This window comes from Oculina patagonica, chromosome 12 (assembly GCF_052425735.1).
Source record: "Oculina patagonica isolate OP01 chromosome 12, crgOcupat, whole genome shotgun sequence".
Taxonomy (NCBI): Eukaryota; Metazoa; Cnidaria; class Anthozoa; order Scleractinia; family Oculinidae; genus Oculina; species Oculina patagonica.
Genome location: NC_135769.1, coordinates 12,743,904 through 12,771,878, shown reverse-complemented (window position 1 = coordinate 12,771,878; position 27,975 = coordinate 12,743,904). Strand labels below are relative to the sequence as shown.

At 39.7% G+C, this 27,975-nt stretch overlaps 1 protein-coding gene across 2 annotated transcripts; it reads left to right on the top strand.

Moving 5' to 3' along the window:
- Positions 1-10,567: 10,567 nt before the first annotated feature.
- LOC144631502 (beta-1,4-N-acetylgalactosaminyltransferase 3-like) lies at positions 10,568-27,275 on the top strand. Of its 2 annotated transcripts, XM_078489944.1 has the most exons (5): positions 11,080-11,211; positions 11,669-11,872; positions 21,848-22,367; positions 25,192-25,336; positions 25,972-27,274. In XM_078489944.1, exons 2-5 carry the CDS (start codon positions 11,715-11,717, stop codon positions 26,121-26,123), a joined length of 975 nt encoding a protein of 324 aa, XP_078346070.1. In that variant the 5' UTR covers positions 11,080-11,211; positions 11,669-11,714; the 3' UTR covers positions 26,124-27,274. The 2 variants fall into 2 exon arrangements, with proteins under 2 accessions (XP_078346069.1, XP_078346070.1); XM_078489943.1 differs by having other exon boundaries at positions 10,568-11,872; positions 25,972-27,275.
- The last annotated feature ends 700 nt before the right edge of the window (positions 27,276-27,975 follow it).

The following is a 27,975-nucleotide window of genomic DNA, read 5'->3' as shown; positions in this document are numbered from 1 at the left end:
TGCGGACATCCTCGACTTGTACATTTAAACGAGCTTGTAAGGGATCCTATTCTCACCCGATTGTATCGATCACATAGGTAGCTACGCAATAGGTTTATCGCGTTATCTTCGAATCCGTAAGCTTTCAATTTACTTAGCATAAGTGGAGGGTGGAGAGAGTCGAAAGCCTTCGACATATCTGTGGATAAGATACTGGTGCACTGGCGATTATCCATTGCCAGTCTCCACGATTCTACTAAGCTCACGAGGGTGGTTTCACAGCTGTTATTCTTTCTGTAAGCGGTGAGGCCATCTGCCAAACATTCTTCGAAATTTATCGTGATTTGCTTGGCCAACAATTTTTCAAATACTTTATCTACGCAAGAAAGTACTGTGACAGGTCGATAATTTTCCTTCACACAGCGATCACCCCTCTTAAAGACAGGTGTCCATTCTCCTTTTCTCCACTCGGTAGGCCATTTTCCTTCTTCGATGCAGGCGTTGAATATCACGGAGAGTGGACGAGCTAGATCCGAGGCACCAATCTTCATCATTTTTATGGGGATAGCGTCATATCCAGTGGCTTTGTTCGCATCGAGTTTTTCTAGGACCTCACATACTTGCTGTATGTGAGCGGTAAAACAATAACAATGAACTGCAAAACATCTCTTTTGATGAAAAAGAAATTTCCAAGTTTGTTTTATAGTTGCTTTGTAGTGCTGTTACTAGTAAAACGGAATTTCTCAAATAAGCGCCGCATCGGGACTGCGGCGCTTATTCGGGGGCGGCGCTTATTATCTTTTTTGTCCCAAATGCGGCGCTTATTCGGGGGCGGCGCTTATTCGAGTAAATACGGTATTCAAAAAAGGGGTTTCATGAATTGTGAAAAAATTTTAGATTGTAGCAATTCTTGATATGTTAAAGCAGAGTTTTCCTCTTGCAAAACATGCTGTCTTATGGTAATTTCGATTATACAGAGGAAGCCATTTAAACGATTAAATTTGCATATCGGACGAAACTATTATCTGTCATCAAGGGAGACATAGTATAAATGATTGTTTGCTAAAGAACGAAAAAACAACGTCAACGGAACGTCAAAAGCATATTAATATCAGAACTGATATATTTTAAACAAACTCAGGTCCACGCTCCTGACAATTTCATGTGACACTTGTTACACAGTATAAACCATTGTTCGAGTGCATTTCTTTTACTCCATAGTGAAGAAAGATATGTACAGGACAAATTATTTATTTCACCGTGAATTGTCATCGTTTGTGAAATACTTTCACTTCCATTTGATTCCATAAAAGAAGCAAAATCGCATTTCGGCGCAGTTTTAACTTAAAGTTGAATATTACCGTAAATACTCCCCTTGGAGGAGGGGGAGGGGGGGGGGGGGAGGGTTACTCCACTATATAAGCTACCGAACATAGCTTTGTGCCGCCCCAAATGGTATGGTTTTTGAGCAGTTTTGGTCTGATAACGGCTATAGATTTTTGTCATTATGGTCTGCCGGGAATCGGGTATGGCTTTCACGGGAACCACGAAAGCGTTTAAACGCATTTGTCTTTTCAACTCCAAATGAATATGAGAGAAAGAGAAATAACCGAATATATCATTCGAGCTGAATTTTAACACAAATCGTTTTTTAGCGTTTTAACCTAAGCGGCGAATACATTATTTAGACCTATATAAACATGTACGTCGTGTGTGTGACCCCTGCCATAGACTACAACAAAGCCAGCGGAAAACTTTAATTTGCAACGTTAATTTGCGATAAAATGTACAAAGGATATTGTTTGCTGTTTACACGATCGCGAATCAAACACAAACAAGGTGATAAAATGCAATCAGCTAGAATAATAGAAAAACCGACTTTAATCTTGTGGACTTTTCTCTATTGAATTCTTTTACAGCAAGGCGCCCAAATGTGTGACCACTTTTAATTTATTCACATTCTTTCGTGCAGATTTAATCCAATCAAAAGCCGTGGATAGCTTGCAGTTGACTTCTGATTGGATTAAATCTGCACGAAAGAATGTGAATAAATTAAAAGTGGTCACACATTTGGGCGCCTTGCTGTAACAACTTTTTTAACAAGTACAACTTTTGGAAGCCAAATCTGAATACGCGCACTTATGGATTTTAAAGGCCAGGTCAGAAAACGGGTGAAGTAAATGGCATGTTTTGGTCTGAAATTGGGTCTGATTTCCAACGTCGTTCCCAGGGTCTCTCCCTTTCCTCTTGGAGGCCGGGAGAGAGACCTCCACCAAGAATTCCGAGGAGCATCCCCCGGGCGTAAATGGTGATCTGGTACCTAGTAAAACTACAATCGTGATGTAATTCTGCCATCTCCCAATATCCTTGATAAGTTTTAGAGGAATTGATGTTCAAAATTCTGGCATTGAAAAGCTTTGCAAGATTACACCTCCTCGAGAAATTTTTCATAAGGGTCGATCCTTCGTGACCTTAGCTAAGGGACTGGTCAATAAGTATCAGGGGGGGTGGGCCGGAGCAATTGGAAAAGTGGTGGCTCAAAAATTTGTGACCCACCCCTTCCGTCTGGCTCAAAACCGACTAACCCACCCCTGACAGGGGGTTGAAAATTACATGACCCACCCTCTTTGCTAAAAAAAAATCAAGGGACCTATCATTTCTTTATCATCTGTTAGGGGTTGGAGATTTTTTATTTGACTTCAGCTTTTTAAGTGAAATTCCCTACATAGACATTTTCCCTGATGAACACTGCTGTTCCATGTATGTCTTTTTTCCATTTCTTGACACACCAAAGAAGGATGAATTTATCACTTCTCATACTAGCCTTTTGTAAGTTTTCCACATATTTGTGTGTAAAGTGAATGGGGAAATTTAGACACAAACATATGCAAAAAACTGAATCAGTATATGATATTAATTCATAATCAATTATATATTGAAGAGTTCATATTTTTATACAGAAATTAATAACATAAATAAAATACAACCACTGTCCATCATTCATATTTGCAAATTGTTTGAGAAATATATCTTATTAACCACGCGCGAGGGCCGTACTGGGCGAATATTAGCCCGAGGTCTTGACAGTACGGTCCCGAGCAAGCTTGGTTAATAAGAGATTTATTACACGACTAGAAACTTTGTGTAGTGGGAATTGCTACCCGGTAGATGTCGTGGAAAACAATGTGCGGCAGAACTTTTACGCTCGCTATTTATTTCTGTGTTTAAGGTCATTTCATTTTCAAAGCAATAAAAACTCTGAAAAAATCTTGCAAAAAAATCTAGCAAAAATCTTGCGCTAAATCGCGAGGGAATTAGCGCGGGATCATCCGGGACAAAACCCGGTCCGATACTTGGAAAATATCGGCCTCGCGGGACCGGAAATTAAGTAATCTGATTGACTGATATAGTTATTAGCCCTTGGACCACCTTAGTTGTGTAATAAAAGAGTTTACTGGTATTTAAAGGCCTAAAGCCCAGCATGAATCTATGCAGGTTGAAGAGAGTCAGGTAAAACTAATGATATGATTACAAGCCATCTAGGGGGGTCAGGGGGTATGTTCCCCCGGGAAAATTTTATATTTGGGCCCCGGGGGGGGGGTACTCCCATATGTGGCCTATATAGGTATGTGCCGCCCGATAGGGTATGGTTTTTGAGGTTCTCGGTCCTTAAATAGGGTATCATTTTTGCTCCTTTTGGCAATGTGTTCCCGCTGTGATCCTTAGATAGGGTACCTAAATTCTATTAGCTAAAATAAACGCCCAGCTAAACGAGAAAAAGATATCTGAAAACTGAATTTTCTGTTCAGGTATTAGAAAAGCGATTTTATAAAGATTTGTTTCTTGCCGTGCGCGGTTTGCCGTTATTTGGGTCGTCACGGAACGTTTCTCCTCCCCTTAAATAGGGTGTCATTTTTCGGTTTTGGGCCTTAAGTGGCGATGTCCTTTAAAGCGGACCATCGCATTTCGGGTCGGAAGAAAGTTTTCCTTCAAACTTTGCCCAGTGAACTATCTTGGTTTATAAGTAAATGTAACTGCATTAGTTTTTTGAAATACGTTAAAATGTTTTTTTCAGAGCCTATAACAGCCAAGGCGACTAAAAGGCTAAATTTTGATGGTCGCTACAACGAAAAACTGCACAAGTTGACGAGCTCGGCACACAAAAACCGCCGACCGCAACAGAAAACTATTATAATCCCATGAAAGGTGGTCCTTAAAGGGTTGTGAAAACATGTTTGTTTTAATATTTTTTAATTTTCAGGTTTGGAAAAATTTATGTCTCAACATCCGTCAGATCACTTTTTATAAACATGCCAATGTACCCTGACTTTGCTGGCCTTTAATTTCCAAGTCCAGACCAGACCATTCTAAATTCCACCTGAATTCTACTAAATAGATGCCAGTGAGCACAGAAATCTAAAAATACCTTGCACTTCTTACTCTCTTTCGTCACAGCGACTTCCAACTTTTTGTGTTTTAAGCGAATTTTTCATACACATTATGCAAATGAGGTTGTAAACCTAACTACGGTTGTTTTCAACAAAAACGGTTTAATTGGAAAATTTTGACATTGTAGGTGAAAAATACAGGGAGTTTTATAGAAAGAAAACTTGCAAATGATATGAGTGGTTAAAATTGACAAATTATGTTGTCTTGAACTTTGCATGCTTTCAAGACAAATGTCACAATTGATTTGCAGAATGTGTTGTCTGCTGAACTTTGACCGATGTTTTCAAACAAACCGTTCTAACTTTTTGGAACTCGCTGTTTTTCATTTAAAAAGGGAAGAACAAATAAGTTCTTGCTAAATCTGAAAGCGTTCAAGGTGTAATATTTGAAAATTTCTTCAGTTTTAACTGGTCTAACAAGTTGGAGTTATGTAACTCTTGAAATAAACAATTTGTGACCTTGTATTTCAGTTGACATGTTTTGTTGCCACTTTATAAAGTTGCAGTTTTAGTTAGTTAATCTGCTGTTCAAAGTAACATTCATAAACTTGTTTTGCATAAAGCAGCACTCATTTTTCCTAGCCTGAATTCCAGCGGTCTCTATGGTCGCTTTCTTCCTCAGCGCTTTACAACTTTATTTGCGTGACTTTTCGTGTTTCATGCAAACAAGATTTGCGTGGGCAAAACCCGACGGTTCGTACCGTCAAAATTCTATTGCCACAATTCACGTTACCAGCTGTAAGGATGCACAAAGACATTTGAAATTGTCATTCTGTAACTAGTTTTATTCATAGTTTAGTGTATAGTGTGGTATTATGGCACGAATTTTTAAATAAATGTTAGAGACAGTTCTCGGGTAAGTATTGTCACTGTGATAATGTAATTAGTTTGAGCCAAAGTTTTGTAATTGGCTCCAAAAATAAAATTTCAAAACAAGATGTCGTGCTTTTTGTCGCAAACGGGAAAGCGTAGCGAGTCGCGAGGCGTTTCAGGTCTTTTCTGCTTGCTTCAGTGCGATGAATCGATAGACAGTCACCTCGCTTCTATACATTTATCGCGAGAGGACATCACAGAATGGCAAATTATCCTGGACAGAGCTGGCTTTTTCGATTTAGAGGAGTCGGTTGTCGCAAAAATGACCGTGTGCGCCAAGCATAGGCACACATATGGAAAGTTCTGGCGCCAAAGAACAACTTGCTTATATCCAGCGCACCAAGGACGTCCACGAAGAAACCAGTAGGGGGCAAAGAGACGGTATTCCGTAAATCTGGAAATGTCAAAGGCTATTCAGAAGGTGTACGGTGTTTTTGTTCAAGTCGGATCCGGTGCGTAGAGAATTGCCATACAGTTTCTTTTACATAAAACAGATTATAAAAATATTTTTCTTTTGCTTGAGAAGTTCATGCCGGTTCAATATTTTACTTGAGCTGCTCTTCTAACATTTGTTGAGGAGGGAGAGTTATTTGCGCCCGCTAAATTCTTCTCAAGCCTTTGTCGGTACTTCCAGGTTACGCGGTTGGTTCATATTCTATAATTGCGCACTAAGACGTCATTGTTAGATAGCTTGTTTTGAATGCTGTTCAGACAAATACATGTAAATTATTTAAGAATTACGAAGTTAATAAGGGAAGGTTTTTTTTATAGCTGTTGAGATCCCTCCGGCCCTTTCTTAGTTTTTTTGCCTGATTTATGGGGGAGGGGGAGGGGGTGTAAATCCCAAAAGAAGGCAAAGGCCACCAAAAAATATCTTTTTAGGCTGTAAGAAAATAAAAAAAACGAGCATCTAAAATTCATGCCCCCTCCTTCATCCCCCCGCCCTATAAAAAATCTAACAGTCCTTACGCTATCAGCCTTGACTAATCAGACTATTCGGTTCCTATTGTCCTTTATCTCTACTAAGTGTACTTATTACTTAGTATTTCTACGTAGGGCCTGTTTACAAGCAGGTAGGGTAACCCTGAGTGCTAGGGTTACCCTAGCGCCTTGTAAACGCTCTGCTAGGGATAACTCACCTACCCGGAACAACTTTATTTTGGCTCCAAGAATCCAAATTTGTTTAAAAATACCGACAAGCCATAAGGTGCGTTTGTTCGAAATATTTAAACTTGAACCTCCTTTTAAATAACTTAATAACCGATATCCCTACGCTTTCATTTACCTAAACTTGTGAGATTCCTACTCTTATATACCTAAAGCATGAAAAAGGTACCCCTTTCGGACGGAGCCTCCCTGTTTAGGCCATTATGGGGGTAACCCCTCCCCCTGAGGGGGGTAAGAGACGTTCCTGGTTATGAGCTTAGAGGTAGTTGTGCAAACTGAAATTTGTTTAAGGCTTGGTAGCACATCTAAAAATGAAAACTGAATGGATAAGCAAAAAGTCGAAAGAAACTAGACGAAGAACCAGGCGATTAGTTTTGAACAGATTAGTTATAATTTTTTGGCCGTGTCACGCTAGTTTCCGTTTTGGCCGATTGATCTAAATTTGAGTCAAGAAAACAGACAGGTGCTTTTTTGAGTAGAGGTTTTCTATGAAAAGTATTTTATTTGCAATGAGAAAGTGTTTTTTTTTTTCTTTTTTTTTTTTGGAAAAGAATGATATAATCTCAAGGTGTAGTAAGTTGTACCGTGTGGTAGCAACAGGGATCAGAGACGTTTCTTGTTATAAGCTTAGAGGTACTTGTGCAAACTGAAATTTGTATAAGGTGCGGTAGCACATCTAAACATGAAAAACCAAATGGATAAGCAAAAAAGTCGAACGAACATAGATAAAGAACCACGCGATCGCGATTAGTTCTGGCTGTGTCACGTCAGTTTCCGTTTTGTCACGGTAAAACTCGCCCCAGTGATCTATAAAGTTCGGTGTCTGACATTTGCAGAATGTAGAATGCAGAATGCAGACGAAGAGAATATATTGTGTTACCTTTACCATTATTGAAAGCTAACTGTAAACAGGCTAACCGGAGTGTATAGTAGGCTAACCGGAGTGTGTAGTAGGCTAACTGGAGTGCGTAGTAGGCTAACCGGGGTGAACTTTTCACTCGGGTTAGCCTACTACACACTCCGGTTAGCCTACTATTCACTCCGGTTAGCCTGTTTACGGTTAGCTTTCAATAATGGTAAAGGTAACACAATATATTCTCTTAGTCTGCATTCTGCATTCTGCATTCTGCAAATGTCAGACACCGTATAAAGTTTGAGTCAAGGAAACAGACTTGAAAGTATTTTTTTCAGTAGAGTATTTCTATGAAACGTATTTCATTTGCAATGAAGCAGCGTTTTTCTTTACTTTTACGGAGGAGAATATATCTCGAGCAGTGGGATGATGATTGGACGTCGATATTCACGGGTTTGCGAGTATAAGATGTGTGTAAACAAAATTAAGTTCGCACGAGCGAGCTTTTGTGTTAAAATAACTTACTGATACACAGAGTAATACTAAAATTTACTGATGTCTGTGTATGTAACAAAGAAGTTGAAAACGAAATTCATTAGGAAGAAAGGCAATAAGGGCCACAAAGTACCGTCCTCAGCTACCTGCTCAGCTACGGTAACAGAATAAATTATTTTTTTAACTTCGTACATTGATGTCAGTAATTAAATTAAAATGTCACGAATCCTAGATTTCAATGTGTGGTGTTAAAATTGAACTTATTACATACTGAGAAAACGCTCAGATTCCAAAAGTAACAAAACTGTTAACTTAACAATAGAAAGCAGCAAAACCAAAGAGTACACAATCCAACTAGTACGTTTACCTGACCAAATTTAGCAGACAGCGAAACTGCATAATTAATTCGTAACAAATTCAAAGTTCCAGGACGAATAATTCGCCGTTTTTAACCGCTTAAAACGTTTGCAAGTGATCGTTCTGTGAAATGACCTGTATTTTTGACTTGCAATGCTGTAAGTCAACGATTAAACCGTTTTTGTTAAAAACAACCGCTGCTCGGTTTACAACCTCATTTGCATAACGTGTATGAAAAATTCGCTTAAAACACGAAAAGTTGGAAGTCGCTGTGACGAAAGAAGGTAAGAAGTGCAAGGTATTTTTAAATTTCTGTGCTCCCTGGCATCCATTTAGTAGAATTCAAGTGGAATTTAGAATGGTCTGGTCTGGACTTGGAAAATAAAAGCCAGCAAAGTCAGGGTACATTGGCATGTTTATAAAAAGTGATCTGACGGATGTTGAGACATAAATTTTTCCAAACCTGAAAATTAAAAAAAATATTAAAACAAACATGTTTTCACAACCCTTTAAGGACCACCTTTCATGGGATTATAATAGTTTTCTATTGCGGTCGGCGGTTTTTGTGTGCCGAGCTCGTCAACTTGTGCAGTTTTTCGTTGTAGCGACCATCGAAATTTAGCCTTTTAGTCGCCTTGGCTGTTATAGGCTCTGAAAAAAACATTTTAATGTATTTCAAAAAACAAATGCCGTTACATTTACTTATACACCAAGATAGTTCACTGGGCAAAGTTTGAAGGAAAACTTTCTTCCGACCCGAAATGCGATGGTCCGCTTTAAAGGACATCGCCACTTAAGTGGCAGTTTCTCTTAAAGCGGTCCATTGCATTTCGGGTCGGAAAATAGTTTTCCCTCAAACTTTTCCCAGTGAACTATCTTAGGTTGTAAGTAAATGCAACGACTTTAGTTTTTGGAAATACGTTAAAATATATTTTTTAGAGCTCTCGACAGTGAAGGCTGCAAAAGGCCTAATTTTGAGCTTGGCCAGAACGAGAAATTTCATAAGTTGACGAGCTCGCCGCTCAAAAATAACCAAACGCACCAAATTATTATTATTATTCCTAAGTTAAGTGGTTCTTCAAAGGTTGGAAACGCATGTTAATTTTGATATATTTTGATTTACGGGTCCGTGAAAATTTAAATAACAGCAACCGTTAGATCGCTTTTTGTAAACATGCAAAAGTATGGTGTCTTCGCCGGCCTTTATTTCACGAGTCCAGACCAGACCATTCTTAATTTCAACTGAATCCTACTAAACAGATGTTAGGAAGCTTAGAAATATAAAAATACCTTGCACTTTTTATCTTCCTTTGCCACAGCGACTTCGAACATTTCGTGCTTATGCGAGTATTTCATACATATTATGCAAATGAGCTTACTTACTCGCATAAGCACGAAATGTTCGAAGTCACTGTGGCAAAGAAAGATAAAAAGTGCAAGGAATTTTTATATTTCTAAGCTTCCTAACATCTGTTTAGTAGGATTCAGTTGGAATTTAGAATAGTCTGGTCTGGACTCGTGAAATAAAGGCCGGCGAAGACACCATACTTTTGCATGTTTACAAAAAGCGATCTAACGGTTGCTGTTATTTAAATTTTCACGGACCCGTAAATCAAAATATATCAAAATTAACATGCGTTTCCAACCTTTGAAGAACCACTTAACTTAGGAATAATAATAATAATTTGGTGCGTTTGGTTATTTTTGAGCGGCGAGCTCGTCAACTTATGAAATTTCTCGTTCTGGCCAAGCTCAAAATTAGGCCTTTTGCAGCCTTCACTGTCGAGAGCTCTAAAAAATATATTTTAACGTATTTCCAAAAACTAAAGTCGTTGCATTTACTTACAACCTAAGATAGTTCACTGGGAAAAGTTTGAGGGAAAACTATTTTCCGACCCGAAATGCAATGGACCGCTTTAAGAGAAACTGCCACTTAAAAAGGGTATCAATTTTCGCTTTCTTTATCCTTAAATAGGGTCAGGGTTTAAGAACCTTGGCGGCACACCCCTATCCGAAATTTATGGGAGTACCCCCCCGGGATTTGGGCCTTTTGAAATCGCTAGAAATTCATTTAAAACTGCTTACATGGAGAAATTTATCAATTTTATATACTGATGAATACAACTTTTCTTGGAACTATAACAGTTAAAAGTAAGTGAATAAATAAGATGACCCACCCCCTACGTGTAGATCAAAATTACATAACCCACCCCTTTTCGAGGGCTCAAAAACTGATGACCCACCCCCTTTCTGCTCCGGCCCACCCCCCTGTACTTATTGACCAAACGTCCCTAAACAGATAAACACGGTGACCCAAGTATTCGGTTTCAGATTTTAATGCAAATAAATTCATAAATGCGGGTATCTTGACAGTCTTGAAATCGGTCGACAGACGCAGCACGTTTTGTATATTTCCGCTTTGTTTGATTATTTTCGTGAACCAAGGGCGCGTGATGAGTTGATGTTTCGACGCGAGGAAACAGTTAGAAAGGAGTGCTTCTCCCGATTGTTAAAACACTCGATCGGTGCTGTGAAGAATGGTTTCTTGGCACCGGCGAATTCCTGTTAGTTTCGGAAGAAGATTATTTATCAAGCGACGTTTCACTGTTGGTGTAGTGGTAGCAAGCGTGCCTTTCCTAGTATACTTACTGCTATTCGCTTCTTCAGATAGTGGATGTTCTATTTCTGGGTCTGGAAAAACAATTTCGACGAACATTGTATGCAACTGTCCTTGTGCAACCAGGCAACAAACGCGAAATAAGACTGTTGAGCCACAAACAGAAGCGGTCGTCACATCGACTGCAAGCGCGTTTACACGCGAGCGAAAAGTCGAACACGATTCCTTGGAGTCCACCGGAAGTTTAACCGTTCACATGTGGTCTGAAATATGTGGAATGAACGTCGATATTTTAAGAAACTGGCCTTATTTTCCTTACTTTCCAGACAAGCGTTCCTTTATTTCGGAATTTCACAAAACTCAAGTGAACATGATAAATAACGGAGAAAGGATTTTTGGATTTGTCCATCCGCAGAGAAGCGGTGAGTATGAGTTTGCCATCACATCAGATGATACATCAGAGTTATGGCTGAGTCCGAACGAAGATCCCGCTTCCAGCGAGATGATCGCACGTGTTTATTCTCCTAATGGATCGGCTTGGACTGAAGAAGGAGACTACAAAAAATATCCTGATCAAATATCTAAAGAAATCATTCTAAACGCCAGCAAGAAATATTACATCGAGTCTTTGAGTAAGCAAGGTTCTGGCGCTGCCCATGTGGCTGTTTATTGGTCCTACAGAAATTCAACATTTGAAATCATTTCTTCGAAGTACTTGTCAAGATTTTCAAAAAATAACATTCTTGAATCGATCCCCGCGCACGCGGGTAAACAAGCCAACACTTCGCTGCAAAGCAAAAGCAATTTATATTATTTTAATCGTCTTCCAGTTATAAACAGGAAAGAATACATTAACCTTATTCCAACCTGTCCTTACAGCCCAAGCTTTCTTGTGCGAAAAAAGCTTCGAGGGGATGAGGGCGCCATGAAGTGGATGGCACAATGGTCACATGTTTTTCCACAAGATAATACCGACATGATTAAAAGTAAGAGGAAACCCCACTGGTCGAAACCTAATGCACTTGTTGATAAGAACAGAGCTGAATCTGTCGTGGACAAGCTCATGAACGCTTTGCAGTCCAGGTAAGTTCAGCACTTGCATTCTTCAATTGCTCAGTGTTGAAGATAATTAACTAAGTCGTATGCCTTGTATCGTATTTCAAGTCAGAGCATCAAATTGCGAATCTCATTCATTAATCATCATGATAAACAAAAGACCATCGCGTGACTGTCCTACAAACTTAACATATAGATGTTAGTAAACCTTTTTAAAGTTGACTTGCTGGAAAGGGCCATTTTGTTTGTATCAAGTTGCTCTCACTGACATCAACACCGTGGCAGGCCGAGTACGGCGGAGACACCAATAACGCAAAAGCAATATCAAAATGTAGTGAAGAGAGTTAAAAAACTCATCTAGAAAAATAAAAGCTAAAGAAAACAAATTAATGGGACTCTGTAAAGTGCGGATACGGACGGCGGATGCGGACGGCGGATGGCGGACGGCGGTCGGCGGACGACGGACGGCGGACGGCGGATGGCAAAAAAAAAAAAATCAATAAATAAAATAAAAAAATAATTAAAATTATTTTTTCTCAAAGGGTTCTTCTGATTGGTTCACAGCGCGGGCAAGGTTCTCCTATCTCTTCCCACAGGCCACGGTAACGCTTTCGTGAGTTTCATTTCGCGGCGAGACGAACGAACCCATGACAGTTTTGCTCTCCAAAATCGATGTAGTTGCTCACAAACCGATTTTTGAAAGGGAAAATAAGCAGTGGAATTGAAGGCCTTGAAGTTCTCCAAAAGGCGAGTATTCATTCTCCATATTGACAAAGTGAAGTTATAGTTTTATGACCGTGGTTTGTCAATCGTTGTTTGTGTATTCGCACTGATTTCACGCCATTGCGGTTAACTGCAAGTCGGCGCTGTACAGACTCGATTTATCCTTTCAAACGCCTTGCTTCTCTGCTACTTTTCTCCAAACTCGAATACTACTTATCGCCATTCAAGAAAATGAGATGCTTTATTTAAAAACAGTCAAATTAATTCTCGGAATATTGTGCCTTGTGCAGGCGACCGAAGTACATAAGCTTATTTCAGCTTCATTCAAGTTTCCCTTTGCAAACTATTTATCAAAACAAAATACTGTGGAAATCAACATTGACGTTTTTGACTCGTTAAATACAAATCCCAGCCTGCAAATAAATATATATACTACCATTTTCATTTTTGGAGCGACCGTGAAAGGCAAACTTTTTTTGCGTTTTCTCACGTGTAAAACATTCAAGTTTGTCTAGACAAACTGTCGCGTTTTACAAGTAAACCATTCAACGTGGTGTCGGTAAAACGCCGACTCGGGTCGGGGCCGGGGCCGAGGTTGGGGTCAATTTTTTAATTTTTTTTTTTAATTGACTGATTCACTGAAAAATTCACAGAAAAAATATAAAGTTATATTAGCGCGTGGGTCATTTCGAGTCGAAAAAAGAGCATTTTCTTCACAAACGGCACAAATCTTGATCCTTATAAGGTCAAGAGTATAAAAGAAGAAATTTGTGGTCTAACAGGCGACAGCTTGGCGGATAGAATTCTCTGCCGACTTCTTTCTGAGCGCTATCTCCTCGCCAACACAGCATAAACTTTTCTTAGGTTAAAATCTTATTGCCCATGCGTTTGTGTAGCAAGAGAAAATGACCCGAAATGACCCACACGCTAATATAAACTTTATATTTTTTCTCTGAATTTTTCAGTGAATCAGTCAATTAAAAAAAAAAAAATTAAAAAATTGACCCCAACCTCGGCCCCGGCCCCGACCCGAGTCGGCGTTTTACCGACACCCACGTTGAATGGTTTACTTGTAAAACGCGACAGTTTGTCTAGACAAACTTGAATGTTTTACACGCGAGAAAACGCAAAAAAAGTTTGCCTTTCACGGTCGCTCCAAAAATGAAAATGGTAGTATATATATTTATTTGCAGGCTGGGATTTGTATTTAACGAGTCAAAAACGTCAATGTTGATTTCCACAGTATTTTGTTTTGATAAATAGTTTGCAAAGGGAAACTTGAATGAAGCTGAAATAAGCTTATGTACTTCGGTCGCCTGCGCAAGGCACAATATTCCGAGAATTAATTTGACTGTTTTTAAATAAAGCATCTCATTTTCTTGAATGGCGATAAGTAGTATTCGAGTTTGGAGAAAAGTAGCAGAGAAGCAAGGCGTTTGAAAGGATAAATCGAGTCTGTAAAGCGCCGACTTGCAGTTAACCGCAATGGCGTGAAATCAGTGCGAATACACAAACAACGATTGACAAACCACGGTCATAAAACTATTAATAATAATAATAATTATTAATAATTATTATTAACAACTTCACTTTGTCAATATGGAGAATGAATACTCGCCTTTTGGAGAACTTCAAGGCCTTCAATTCCACTGCTTATTTTCCCTTTCAAAAATCGGTTTGTGAGCAACTACATCGATTTTGGAGAGCAAAACTGTCATGGGTTCGTTCGTCTCGCCGCGAAATGAAACTCACGAAAGCGTTACCGTGGCCTGTGGAAAGAGATAGGAGAACCTTGCCCGCGCTGTGAACCAATCAGAAGAACCCTTTGAGAAAAAATAATTTTAATTATTTTTTATTTTTTTATTTTATTTATTGAATTTTTTTTTGCCATCCGCCGTCCGCCGTCCGTCGTCCGCCGTCCGCCGTCCGCCATCCGCCCCGTCCGCATCCGCCGTCCGTATCCTCACTTTACAGAGTCCCCATTTTCTCTGGTGATAAAAGTTCGGGTTTTTTTCTTATTTTTATTTTTCATTTTTATTTGTTTTAACTGATGTTATTTACAACAATTCGTTCTGCTTACGTAATTTGATATTCTCGGATAGGGATAGAGTGGTGCAATCACAGCTGCTCTCAAAAAGTCAGGAGAACCTTGCCCGCGCTGTGAACCAATCAGAAGAACCCTTTGAGAAAAAATAATTTTAATTATTTTTTATTTTTTTATTTTATTTATTGAATTTTTTTTTTGCCATCCGCCGTCCGTCGTCCGCCGTCCGCCGTTCGTCGTCCGCCGTCCGCCGTCCGCCGTCCGCCGTCCGCTATCCGCACTTTACAGAGTCCCCAACTGAGCGGCCGCCAGCGGCGACCTCCTCCACTTCAATCGGGAATAAACGCTAAAGTTTGAAAATTCTCACCTTTTTTTCTCCGGCTTGTGATCAAATACATGTTTTTCTATATCGTGGCCGAGTCTGGGCTTCCTCCGTCCAATTTTCCCAGAGAAAAGCGAAGCTTAAGTCCTCCATGAAGGTTTCTGAACATGATCTGTAGCTGACAGCGCGACCAAAGGAATTCCAAGCATGCGGCTCATTTAAAGTCAGCCAATCAACGCCTTGCGACCGTTGCACATCCAAACCCCAACCCGGCCCGGCACGGGAGTTTTGACACTTCGTAGAAGGCACCGAGAAAGAAGAATTCATGCTCGCTTTTCCGTTTTCCGTCTATTTACGTTCAAGACTTTCCGAGAAACTCGCTCAGTATTCCAGTTTCGTCTGGCTCGTAATGGCTCGTATAATTCAAGTGGATTGAAGTGGAGGAGGTCGCCGCTGGCGGCCGCTCAGTTGCCTGCCTTGTCTCCTTTTCTCTTATTACCGACCACCGGCCGAACGTAACATACGAAAAAAACGCTTAATACGACCCGGAACGCGAAAAAAACACCACACATGAATAGATTAACATTTAATTCACCTTTATTGAAATATTTCGAAAGAGGTTCATTTATAAATGTAATTTTCAGAGCTTTATTCAGAGCTTTATTCGTAACTCTCATAAATTTCAACATATTTCTATTGTTCGTCTTAAGTGAACAATTATTAACCACGAACACATAGGGTGGTCTGCCTGTGGTTCAGGTCGTTCAGGTTATCTGTATTTCACATTTTTGTTGCTTGTTTGTTTTACCGGCAGCCTTTATGTCAACAATAAAAGTTAGGTGACAAAATTGATCTATTTTTAACGGCCGCTGTGGCGCGTCCTTTCTGTACATCTTTGAGGTCGTTCATCTTGTTATAAAGCAGTTTCTTTTAATTTTGTTTCCCAATTACATATGAATTATAGATATTATAGAAATTCTAAGGTATAGCTTCGGTGTAGTTTCACGATCCTTACCCCGGTCAACTTTTAGTCCGCAATAACATCCGTTTTTTTACCGTTCGTGTAATGAAGTGTTATATTTCGCATACATTATGTAAATTAACTAGCTGACCAATCAGCGCTCCTGTCCGGATTCTGGACAGATTTACGTCATCAGTATGGAATTTCTGGCCGTGTATCGCAGACGTCTCTCTTCGCGTTTCGCTCTTCGTTGCGGGACGCAAATGAGAGGCGGCTGTATTCGCAGGCTACAATGTTAAAAGACCCATGGAAGTGTTGAACGAAATAAGTTTTGAAGCAACACTTATACCTGTTCAGAACTGTTATCAACAGAGTGGGACTTATAATTATCCGCTGGGGGGGGGGGGGGTACTTATAGCCGGATGTATGTTCTGTTTCCAGGCGGATGGGCCTTTGACATGGGGGCCTTACAACCAGAATTTATGATAATCGGCCTCCTCCTTTTGATAAAAAAATTTGAAATAACTGCAGGGTTGGAAATTCGCATTCGCCCACTCGCCCGTGTGTGAAAACTGTCGGGCGAGTGCAAATCACGGATCACTCGCCCGGTTTGGCGAATACAATTTTCATATCCAGAATATATATTATTCAAAATAAGCGTTACTTTTTACTTTCTACTTTTAAATAATCTTCACTGTTCACAAGCGGATAGCTTACCAACGTTTTGAAATATTCAACAAAGACAACAAAGCTGGTTCGTGTTCGTAAACAGACAAAAGTGGCGTCCGCTTGGTGATTGTTACATGATAGATGTAACAAGATAGAACATGATAGAACACATGATTGTTCACTTAAACATGATAACATGATAGATGTACAAAGTAATACCTCTGGTCATAAATACCCTTGACTCATCCAACGCGTTTCCAACCCTGTAACTACCTCTCTGAAATAATCATACCTCACCCCTATAATTTACATGTACCTCCCTTAAAAAAAACACCCCCTCTCTTTCTACCTCCACTTTACATGTATATCACCAACTGGCTTAGGAATAGCTTTAGCTCTGATGCAGGGCAGATATCGAAAAACACTAGCCAGAACCCAGCATGAGTGCAGTGTACTGGATGACATGTGATTCTGTTATGATTAAATGGGATAGAAAAAAAAAATATTTACGACACATTTTCCAGTTATTCTTTTTTGAAATAATAATCACAATGTATTTCAAAAAGGGAACAATTATTGTCCCCTTGATTAATGACCAATCTCAAATTACTGTCCCCTTTTGGTGCCAAAAATAAAATAATCCATCCCCCCCTGAGGAGGAAATACAATACTTTTAAACATTCTGTTATTGATCACTACCTGTAAGTGCATCAGTAAAGCACAAACAAATTTATACATGAGCATATGGCACCTATTTGTAACATGGTCTAACAGGTAGTGCCCAGAACTGCATAATAATTATATACACTGGGCATCTTCAAAGGATTGCCATTAAACTTAATTTAGATCAAAAACAAATTATTTCCTAGCTTGTGGGTGCCTTCATAATATTTTGGGAAGCAGAAATCACAGAAGATGACTTGTATTAAAAACAAACCAAGATCATTATAAAAATCAAATGATCCTTCCACAACGTATGGCAATCTTGTGCAACGTTTTAATTAATTCATTATGTGGTGTGTGAAAGTACTTGCCTGCATCACCAACTACAAAAACTGACAAGGAAAAAAATAGGGCCTGGTTACATGAGCCGGTCTGGCCTGGTTAGCGCGGCCCGTTCGGTTTTGCCGAGAACTCGATATATCTGTTTAAGGTGACAAAAATCAATTTTGCGATTTCATGACAACCTCCCCAGCCTGGTTTGCCAAGATCTCAGTTATCACAATAATATATGCCAGGATCATGTTCCCTGGGCCAGCCAGGCTTACCAGGCCAGCATTGAATTTCTCTTCCAAGCACTATGGGGCCAGGCCAGCCAAGCTGATGTAATCAGGTCCTTAGACAAAGAGAAGCCTTTTAATAATTTATGACCTCCATGGCAAAAGCTATTTCTGAAAGGTTTTCGGAATATCAAGGAGTCACAAGAAGGAAAGCTAAGGAAACAAAAGTACACAGGCAGCTCAAGCTGCCGGTTTGCCAATGTGGTGAAAATAGGAATGATTAAAATGGAAAATTATAAATGGTACTTTAAAATTTATCATAGTATAGCAATTTGAACTGTTAAAATTAAGTGTAAACAGAAACTGTGTACCTAAACGCCACGAAACAACATATTGTTCAATGCCCTTCATAGGGCAGATGACTGACTGGGGGTTTCTACGGACACCATAAACATTACTGTCACCATACTGCAAAGTCTTACCCCAGACATAATTAAATAAGAGCCCATCGTCATTTGGAAAACGAAGAGTTTCCGAAACTTTAACCTGGCCGAGGTCTCCTGGCCGGTCCCCGCTAAAGAACGCCGGCTTAAAGTACGCTCGGTCACGTGCAATAATAAAAACGATCACGTTTCGTCTTTGCCCTTGCCAACTCGCCTCCAAGATACTTCGATAACTGTGTCAATTTATCCACAAAGAAGGGCGTGGCTTGTTTTGGGGTAACACGGGCCCTCAACTGCTCTGCTGTGACAAGACGAAGGTTATCTTTCACCAGTTTATCAGAAGCTGGGTTACCAAGACCCAGCCGCTTATCCCACTCCCCATCTCGAGCTATCGAATGGGAAATCGATCTTAACTTTCCTATGTATGAGTCCACAGTCTTATAAGACAATCTCAGAGGGCAGCCACATGAGTGTCTACCACGCTGACCCAAGAATTCACAACTATTGCGGTGTACTTGTGTTTTGCAATGTCTGTATTTAAAGATCAGAAAACGACACAAGTCCCTAGGAGTCACAGTCGCCAAGGTAGGTACAAAACCCGGTAGAGCACTAAGAAAAGCCTCAAGTTCCCTCTGAAGAGAGTCTTTTTGCTTTTTGTAACTGGTCGCCTGGTCATAATTAAGTAATTGTTGCAGTCTCGCTTCAATTTCATCAAGGATAACTACAACATCAGAGCAGTCCTTAATAGGCGTTGTCATAAACCTTCTCTTGTAACCACATCGCTGACAAAAACGGAAATCAGTCATTAGCGTGACCACAAGTTGGACATAAACTGACTGAACAAACAACTTTGCCATGACTGGAAGCTCTTACAAACAAGGAAAGAAATACCGTATCATACACCACACACCAGCAACACATGTTAAAATGTATGTCAAGACGCAGCTAAAAACATACAGCAAAAGCCCACAGATCTCCAAGAATGCCTTTGTGAGGTAACCACCCCTTTCTGGACGGAACCAAGAGAGCGTTGCCATCGCCCCGTACAGCCAGGTGTTTGCTCTTAAAGGCTTTACTTACAAGAATAGGCCACCAATACTTTTTAGGAAACATGTCAAGCACCACCACAGTGCACGACTGTCTGTAACTCTGCAGGTCCCGTTAAAGCCATAGGAGGAAAAAACATACGGAGGGTCGACGACACCCACTTTCCCCAACAACGAAATGGCTCCTGATCTCAACCGCGCAATGAGAGTGTCCTCCACAAATGACACAAAGGGCTTGCATGATACATTGTTCTTAAAACTACCAACTTCATGGGAGGCTCGTTTGAATCGTACGATTCCCCTTTAAAGTGCTTGAAAAACGGCTGAATCGAGACCTTGTCCCTTATCCATCCGAGCATCTATGCTTACTGCGGAGAAGGGCTCTCCTTTGCGATGTACTGCCAATACTCGAAGTGATTATGCAACCCCCCAGCTCGAAAGCATTTTGGGTCGCGGGACAACAACTCCGAAATATCACCAATTAGCTCTCCCATCTGTATTCTCTGTAATCTATCATGGTCATAGGCTGTCATCTCTCTACCAACCCCGACGGGGTTTCCGTAACAATCAACCCAGGACATTGGAATTTCAATTTCTTTGTCTTGAAACTCCTGAAGTCAAAGGTCCATCATGATTTAAAAACCACCCCGTCAAAGTCAGCAGAGAGATAACAGCTTTGACCAGCGAGGCTGGAGGGCGCTTGAATCAAGGATACCCCTTTTTCAAAGACGTTAAAACTATGTTGACAAGACAGAGCAAAATATGCACTAGATTGATTTCAACACACACAAAGGCCTGTTTACTATTGCGAAGAAAACTTTATTACAGCACACAGCTTCGCCAAGGTGTCCAACGACCTTAATAACATTGGTGCGATCTGACACAATCTACTTGTCTGATTTGAAAGAAGATTCGCTATGACCGGCCTTCCTTTCAGGGCAGTTAGCCTCAATGTGACCCCGCCTATTACAAAAATAACATCGTATGTTGAAGGAACGTGAGGAGCGTGCCACACCGGCACCTCTATCCTCCCTCTCCGGCTGAGATTTCTTACGAGATTTGTAACCATCCAACGACCACATAAGCCGAAGGAAATACGAATAAGCGAGTCCGCGGTGTTTCCCTAGTTAAACTAGACGCCGACCACTAGTTCACCAACTAGCCACCGCTGAAATAAATCAGCTCCCTCGCTTGTACCATTTGTAAACATCCAACGACAACATAAGCCGAAGGAAATACAAATAAGCGAGTCCGCGGCGTTCCCCTAGTTAAACTACAGGAGGACAAAACGGAGCTGTTCCACTGAAAAGCTGTTCTTCATGCACTTCCCAGAGAAAAACGCACGATTTCTAATGAACCAGTCATTGGATTTTTATGAAATTTTACATGGTTATACTTTAGAAAGCAAGAAAACTGCTGATTACAAAAAACACGGCCAGCCAGATGAGTTGAATTTTTTTTCTCAGCCAGCTGGAAAGTGCATGAAGAACAGCTTTTCTGTGGAACAGCTTCGTTTTGTCCTCCTGAAACTAGACGCCGACCGCTAGTTCACCAACTAGCCACCGCCGAAATAAATCGGCTCTCTCACTTGTACCATTTGTAACCATCCAACGACCACATAAGCCGAAGGAAATACAAATAAGCGAGTCCGCGGCGTTCCCCTAGTTGAACTAGACGCCAACGGCTAGTTCATTAACTAGCCACGTCGAACTGGCGGATTTTCGACTGGTTCCACAGGATCACCGAGTAGCTGAACTTCAGGTTCTGCAGGTTGACCTTCAGCCATAACGAACTTGTAAAAGGAAAATCGCGTGGGTCGTATCTCAATACGAAAAGAGTTCACCTCTTCGTGGCTCCGCTGAAAACTGAGCTAGAATGAATTATTTTCGCGCCAAACCAGAATTTATCATTGGCAGTTACGTAATTGCACGTGAGACTGCTAAACTAGCCATGAAATACCCATTATTAAGTGTATTTCAACTTCGCATATCATTATGAGTGTTATGAATAGCTCCACAATTACAAAGAAAGTCTAGCAACAAAAGTGCTGGCTTTTGGTGCGTACAATTGTATCAGGGTAGAAGATGTAAAAATTCTCACCGAAGCAAGTCAACACATGTCTAAAGAAGGATTTGCCCTTTCCCACTAATTGCGTCACTAAAAAACAAGCAACTTTCGAGCTGAACGTGAAAGCAAAATTTGGAATTTTAACTTAGAAATACGTAGCAGTAAAAGGAGGACATTCATAGTCTTTTGGAAAAGATGAGATGCAATTCTTTGACATCTATGTCTTGTAAGTTTTTATTATCTTTAGTGACTGGTTATTTACTTTGTGTCAATATCTGTCTAATGCCTTCGTTGTCTATCAGTCGTTATTGCTGTTGTTTTAGTGTGTCGTGAGTTTAGCGAGTGTAATAGTCAAAATTAGACACGTACCTTGATTTCCATGATTCATATTCAATACGAAATGAAATTAAGATTATTGGGATAAAGTATTCCTAATTTAATTAAAATCAGTATCAAGTAGCTATTAAGCAGCCTTTTCTTGTTCTTATTCTTCATTTTTTTTTTCAGAAAATATTTCCTGAAGAAAATCCACAAAGTGATTCACAAGCCAGACCCCAAGAATGGCGACCGTTTCTTGTTGAACCTTGAACTCGGCTTAGACAAAACCAATCAATCATTTCGGCTGTCAGAACACGTGTATCAGGAAAAGGGAAATGACACCTTGTGCCTTCCTGAGGGAATCAACTGGAATAACAGCGCCACGGTGTACTTCATTCTCCCTGTCAAGGATCAAGGAAACTGGGTGCATTATTTTATTAATCAGCTCACTGATGCCAGCTTATTAACCGGTGATACGAACTTTCACGTCATAGTTGTTGATTTTGAGAGTAAAGATATTGATATGGGCAAGGCGTTTAACACATCCCTTTTCAGAAGTAGACATACTGTTCTTTCATTAACGGGAAAATTTTACAAGACTGTCGCCTTAAACAAGGCAGCTGAACTTGTCCCGAATGCGCATGACATAATTTTCCTGTTTGACCTGCATATTGATGTGCCCGCAGACATTATGGACAGTGTTAGAATGGTAAGTATTTTGTGTATTTGCATTTATTTAGATCATTATAGATCTCTAACGAAACACAGTTTCACAATTTATGACACAATTTATGGGCTTCTTCGCTGTTTGAAATAACTGGACAGCGAATGGGTACAGAACGGCTCTATTGGAAATATGCCAAATCCTAACGAGGTTTAACGATTTTAGCGCGTGTGCTAAGGCGGCCGTAAAGACTCGTGTATAAGCCGCACTCAAGCTTGATTTTGAGAAAAAAATAAAAACTTAAAAACTTGAAATCCCAAAACCTTTTAAAAGGATGCTCTTTTGACGATATGTTGTCTTTCTTGCTAATGTCCGATGTGGAAAACGATGAAATTTGACTGGAAATGACGAGCACAACAGATAAAGAACGATACAAAACGTTTGCTTAGTAACCACACAAAGAGAGAAGTCTGGGGTCGAGTCACGTTCGATCGGTGATCGGTCCTGTAAACAACATGGAAAAGTAAGTTCGATTTCTAACCATTTCAGCTGTGTGTTGATAAAAATTTGTTGCTCAATAGGAGTTTAGCAAATAGGCAGCTTTGTGGAGGAATGGAGATCCATGTCAGCTCAAGTTTTGCTGCTCAAAAGAGGTGCAAATAAATCCTTTGAAAGAACAACTGACGAACAATTCGTGACTGAGGAATTAACGGCTGCTTTAGGGGCCAGACTTTTTTACCAAAGGCAAAAGCAATGGTCGACAGCAGCAGGTTTCAATATGTTAAATATTATTTAGTCAATGTTTTTAGTGCTTTTTCTAGGCAATTTACACCCCTCAAAAGCAATTGTCTCGTAGATAAGCCGCACCCACGATTTTGAGCCCAAAATTTCAGCAAAAAAGTGCGGCTTATACACGAGTTTATACGGAAGGCAGGCAAGTATGGCAGTATGCACTTCCCCTACCCGTGCAAAAATCGTACGGAAACCGAAGCCGTAGCCGAGCTGACTTAAACCAGACAATCAGCTCCGCAGGATTGATGTCTGTTCCCTCGGGAAACAGTTAGTTTTGTTTTCCCGAGAGTCTCGATGTTTTCTTTCGACTCCGTCTCGGGAAACATCGAGACTAGAGGGAAAACAAAACTAACTGTTTCCCGAGGGAACAGACATTAAGTGCTTTGTTATACATCCAAAGGATGAACAAATTAAACAAACGAACGAACGAACAACAGCACGCCTGAGCCCGACTTTATTTCTTCTATAAAACACTACAAATGTACGACAAATACATCGTAAAATACGAACAAAAGAAAGCAAAGAACCGACTTACTTTCCAGGTATTTTCGAACTCCTTCTGCTCTAAATTTTTTTTGACTTCGTGTTTCTAATGAAAAGTAGAAAGCGCCAGTTTTAGCCTCAAACTGTTCCACTGTGTTTCACGAACTTTCGAAGAACTAGCGACAAATTTCCTGGAATCGCCGAGAAGTGAGCTTCAAAGACATCACGCCACAATCACGCCACCGGCCTTGGTCGCGTTTTGATCACGTGCTTTTTCTGGTTATTGATCACGTTCAGGTCAATGTATACCGATCGGGATATATTTGATCAAAATGTATCCCGACTGGAATATGGATACATTTAAATTTATGCAAGGTCACGTGATCGAGAATCAGCCAATGAGAATCGTCGTTAGAGCAAGAGAAACTGCGGATGTATAATAATGTACGGACATGACTGCAGATAACAAGGGCTTCCTGACTGTATGTGGACATCGCGACAATTTCTTAAACAAAAGCGCAGGATATCTGTTATGTACCAATGAACGATAACAAGGACTTCGTGACCATATGTATTTTGACAATTTGTTGAATAATAACATTGAAACAACAACAACAAGAGAGAGAGGGAGAGAGTTCTCATGTCATTTTTCGTTCTCTTTGACTTCTACTCGTTTTTCTGTTTAACAGTTGGACTACGAGTCCGAGTTTTCTATGGGCGAAAAGTCACCGAGACGCAGCCGAGTTCACTATCGCTTAAGAAAAACTAGGCCGAGTAGTCTGTAAATTGTTTTACCAGAAACTCTAAAGGATTGCAGTTAAAAAACTATAATTTTATGTAATTTTAAGCCATAAATCAAGAATAATTTTTCCTTTAAAGAGAAACGCGCGTGCAATCGTGTTCTATCTAAAAAAAAAATGGGAGGACCAGTCTGATTCGCGGATTTCCAATAGAAAACGACCGAGTTTCCACTAACTAACAATTATATTATGAGCTCAGCCGGTAGAAACCACGAGCTTGCCGTCTAATTAACAATTAGACGGCAAGCTCGAGGTTTCTACCGGCTGATAGTTGGCGAGAGGCGAAGCCCCGAGCCAACTATCAAAAGCCGGTAGAAACCGAGAGCGAGCCGTCTAATTGTGTTAGCATAACCCACTGACCGATCTATTAAACTCAGAATATCGCTAGAATTGATTTATTGAAGGTTTTGTTTGATAAATTCAGCGAAGACTAAGCGCGCGCTCCGAGAGCCTTCTACGGATCGATAGTAGGCACCTGTGTAGCCAATCAGATTGCGCGATTACCAATAGTAGGTCAGTGTGGTTATGCTAATTGTTAAATAGTGTGCAATGGCTCAGCCAATCAGATTGCAGCATTTCCATTAGTCTACTAGTAAAATTCTTCTAAAACTAGATAGCATTAAATATTAAACGTATATTTATATTTAGGCTAATCGATCGCCCCACGGAAAGATCAATGCTGTTATCTTTGTTTGGTGAACTGGTATTTGGTAATGGGAGAAACAGTTGTTATTAAAGGTTTCAGAGGGTTTCCCTTGCCAACCAAAGACTAAAAAAGTGTTTTTTTTTTACAGAACACTATTGCTGGTCGAATGGTTTATTTTCCTATAGTTGGTCGTCTGAATTGTGGAAGTTCTTCCGTGGAACATGAAGGTTTTTGGCAAATGGATGGCTATGGAATTATGTCAGCTTATAAATCAGACTGGGACAGATTTGGTGGTGAGTACAACTCAAAATAAATCATTTTCCTGTTTAAACTTATCTTCTTCTTTTCAATTTGTTGTTGTTGTGTGGTAAGTGGAGGGGATTGGGATGTAGGTCCCACTCCTTCACTCGTTCTATGGTGCAGGCAATAAAATGGAAACCGCAAGCAACAGTTAGTTGCAGTTCCTGGTTAGTTGCAACATTTTTCTGCTATGTGACTTACATAAGTCGTTTCCACATTCATTTCTGTAAGTTAACTCTTCTTAACAGTAAAAGAAATAAAGAAAAAAACTGTCCAATTTGGAAGATTACAAAAAGCCGTAGGTTTTCAATAAAACAAACCTGCGTCATAACCGAAGGAAAATGATAAATTTACATGTGGAATGTGAAGGAAGAATAATTTGCCTGTCATTCACCAGACACATTCATAAGCTATGTCTACTTCCTTTTTCAATGAAAAGCTGCAATTGCTAAAGTTAACACGTTTTGTTGTCTTCCTTGTGGTAAGTTAGGTCGATTCTAGTCGTTTGTTCGGCCTTGTACTGCGCATGCGTAGACAGTGGTGTACTCCAAGAATTACATATTGGTGCCTATGCCTTATTTTAGCAAGTACGATAATTCAAACTTTTAATTTCTGTTTAAAATGCAAGGAATGAACATTGAAGACTTCAAATACAAATGGGGCGGTGAAGACTGGGACCTACTAGACCGAGTGCTGATGTTACCGGTGGAAGTGGAACGAATCAGGCATCCAGGCCTCTATCATCATTATCACCCGGCAAAAGGAAAGTGGAATCAGTAGAGTACGATAATACTGTTAAGTTAAATTAAGTTAATTGAAGTTAAGTTAAGTTAGTTAAGTCGAGCTAAGTTAAGTAAAGCTAAGCTAAGCTAAGCTAAGCTAACATGAGCTAAGCTAAGTAAGGGACTGTGTCACAGCTGATATAAGTCTTATTTATTATGTTTTGCCAAATACTCGCTACAAATACTCGCTATGAGACGTATTGTTAGCGAAGAAATTACTTCTATGGATCTTAATGACAAAATCAGTGCTTCATTGAAAACAAATATGTGTCCCTGTGTTAAAATCCAAAGTTACAAAGAAACGAGATTTTTAAAAACTGTTCACCATAACACTTTTTCAAAAAGCCATACCGCAATATGTTTTGATCTTCTTCAATTTTTTCCATCCGTTTGTATACCATCTCTTGTATTGCTGTGTTATTGATATGTTCCTTCACTGTTTTAAGTGGTTTTTCACTCAATTTGGAGGCCATTTTCTGGTGTCTGAATTTGTGAAGTGAAGTGAAATGAAGTGAAGTTAAGTTAAGTGAAGTACAATTAAGTCAAGTTAAAACAAGATAAGTTTTGTGAAGTGGAGTTAAGTCAAGTAAAGTAAAGTTAAAATAAGTTAAGTTAAAAGGGCACTTAGGCTATCTCGGCGATTTTGCTAAATTTCAGTCAAATCAGTCGGTTATAGATTTATTATGACTAAGTACCTTCGCCGGCTCACTCCAAGAGGTAAATATTAAACTGTCGAAGGGAGAGCTAATTGTAAATTGTTTTCGGAGATGTCTCCAAGAGACAAGGGCAGAATTTGAATAACAATTTGATATCAAAACCTCGTGTATTTATATGGGTGTGACTCATAATGATCCCCCTCCTTAATAGCTTTACTACACTAGTATAGTAATTTCAATAGTACTAGACGTTCTCTTACACGTTTAGGTTTCCGTTGTTGTGAATATACGTTTGGACTTTTGAATTTTCGAAGTCATGCTTACGATAGTTAAGCAATACACATTGTACTAATTTTAGTATTGTCAGTTAAGTATAGTGTATTGTAAGTAGTGTAAATAGTGTAAGTAATGTGATATGATTGTAAGAATAAAAATATGTCTTGAACTTCATTTACAAATGAAGTTAAGGACAGTGGAGTTTAGAAAAGTGTGATAATCAACAATCACTACGAGCCCGAGTTTTCTATGAGCGAATAGTCAACGAGGCGCAGCAGAGTTGACTATTACTTATAGAAAGGAGGGCGAGTAGTCTAATTGTTTTATTAGCGCGCGGATTGATTTATCATTTGAAACTTGCAGCTGTGTACACGCGCTCATCAGTTCATTCAACAGTTTTGAGTTTTTAAAGTCCTGTAACGGTGAATTTTCTTATTTTAGTCTTCTCGGGAATTAACTGATAACCCAGTAATATTTCTAAACCTTCCTTTGGCCTGTTTTCTTTTGAAAAGCAGCCGAAGGCCCTCGCCTAACGGCTCGGGCATCCACCAGCAGCTTTTCTAGACATCAAGCGTGCATTACAGTAAACACCCGCCGACATATATAAGAACAAGTGGATTAAGAACTTCAGGCTGAAAGTTAGCCAATAAAGCACCATATATTTAAGTACCAATTCAGCCTGAAAAGTAAAACATGTTCTTATATAAAAAGAAAAAACAACTTGAGTTTTAAATTGTTAATGTTTTCTTATATTAGTAATAGTATTTATTTATTTATTTGAAATCGATTGGAACTGATTGTTATCGATTGTCATCGATTGTTATCGATTATCGTAATTCAGTTTTTGTACTCTTTAAATATGGAAATTGGACACTTTTAATTTTGAGAAGATGACTTTTTGCCAAACGAGAATAAGAC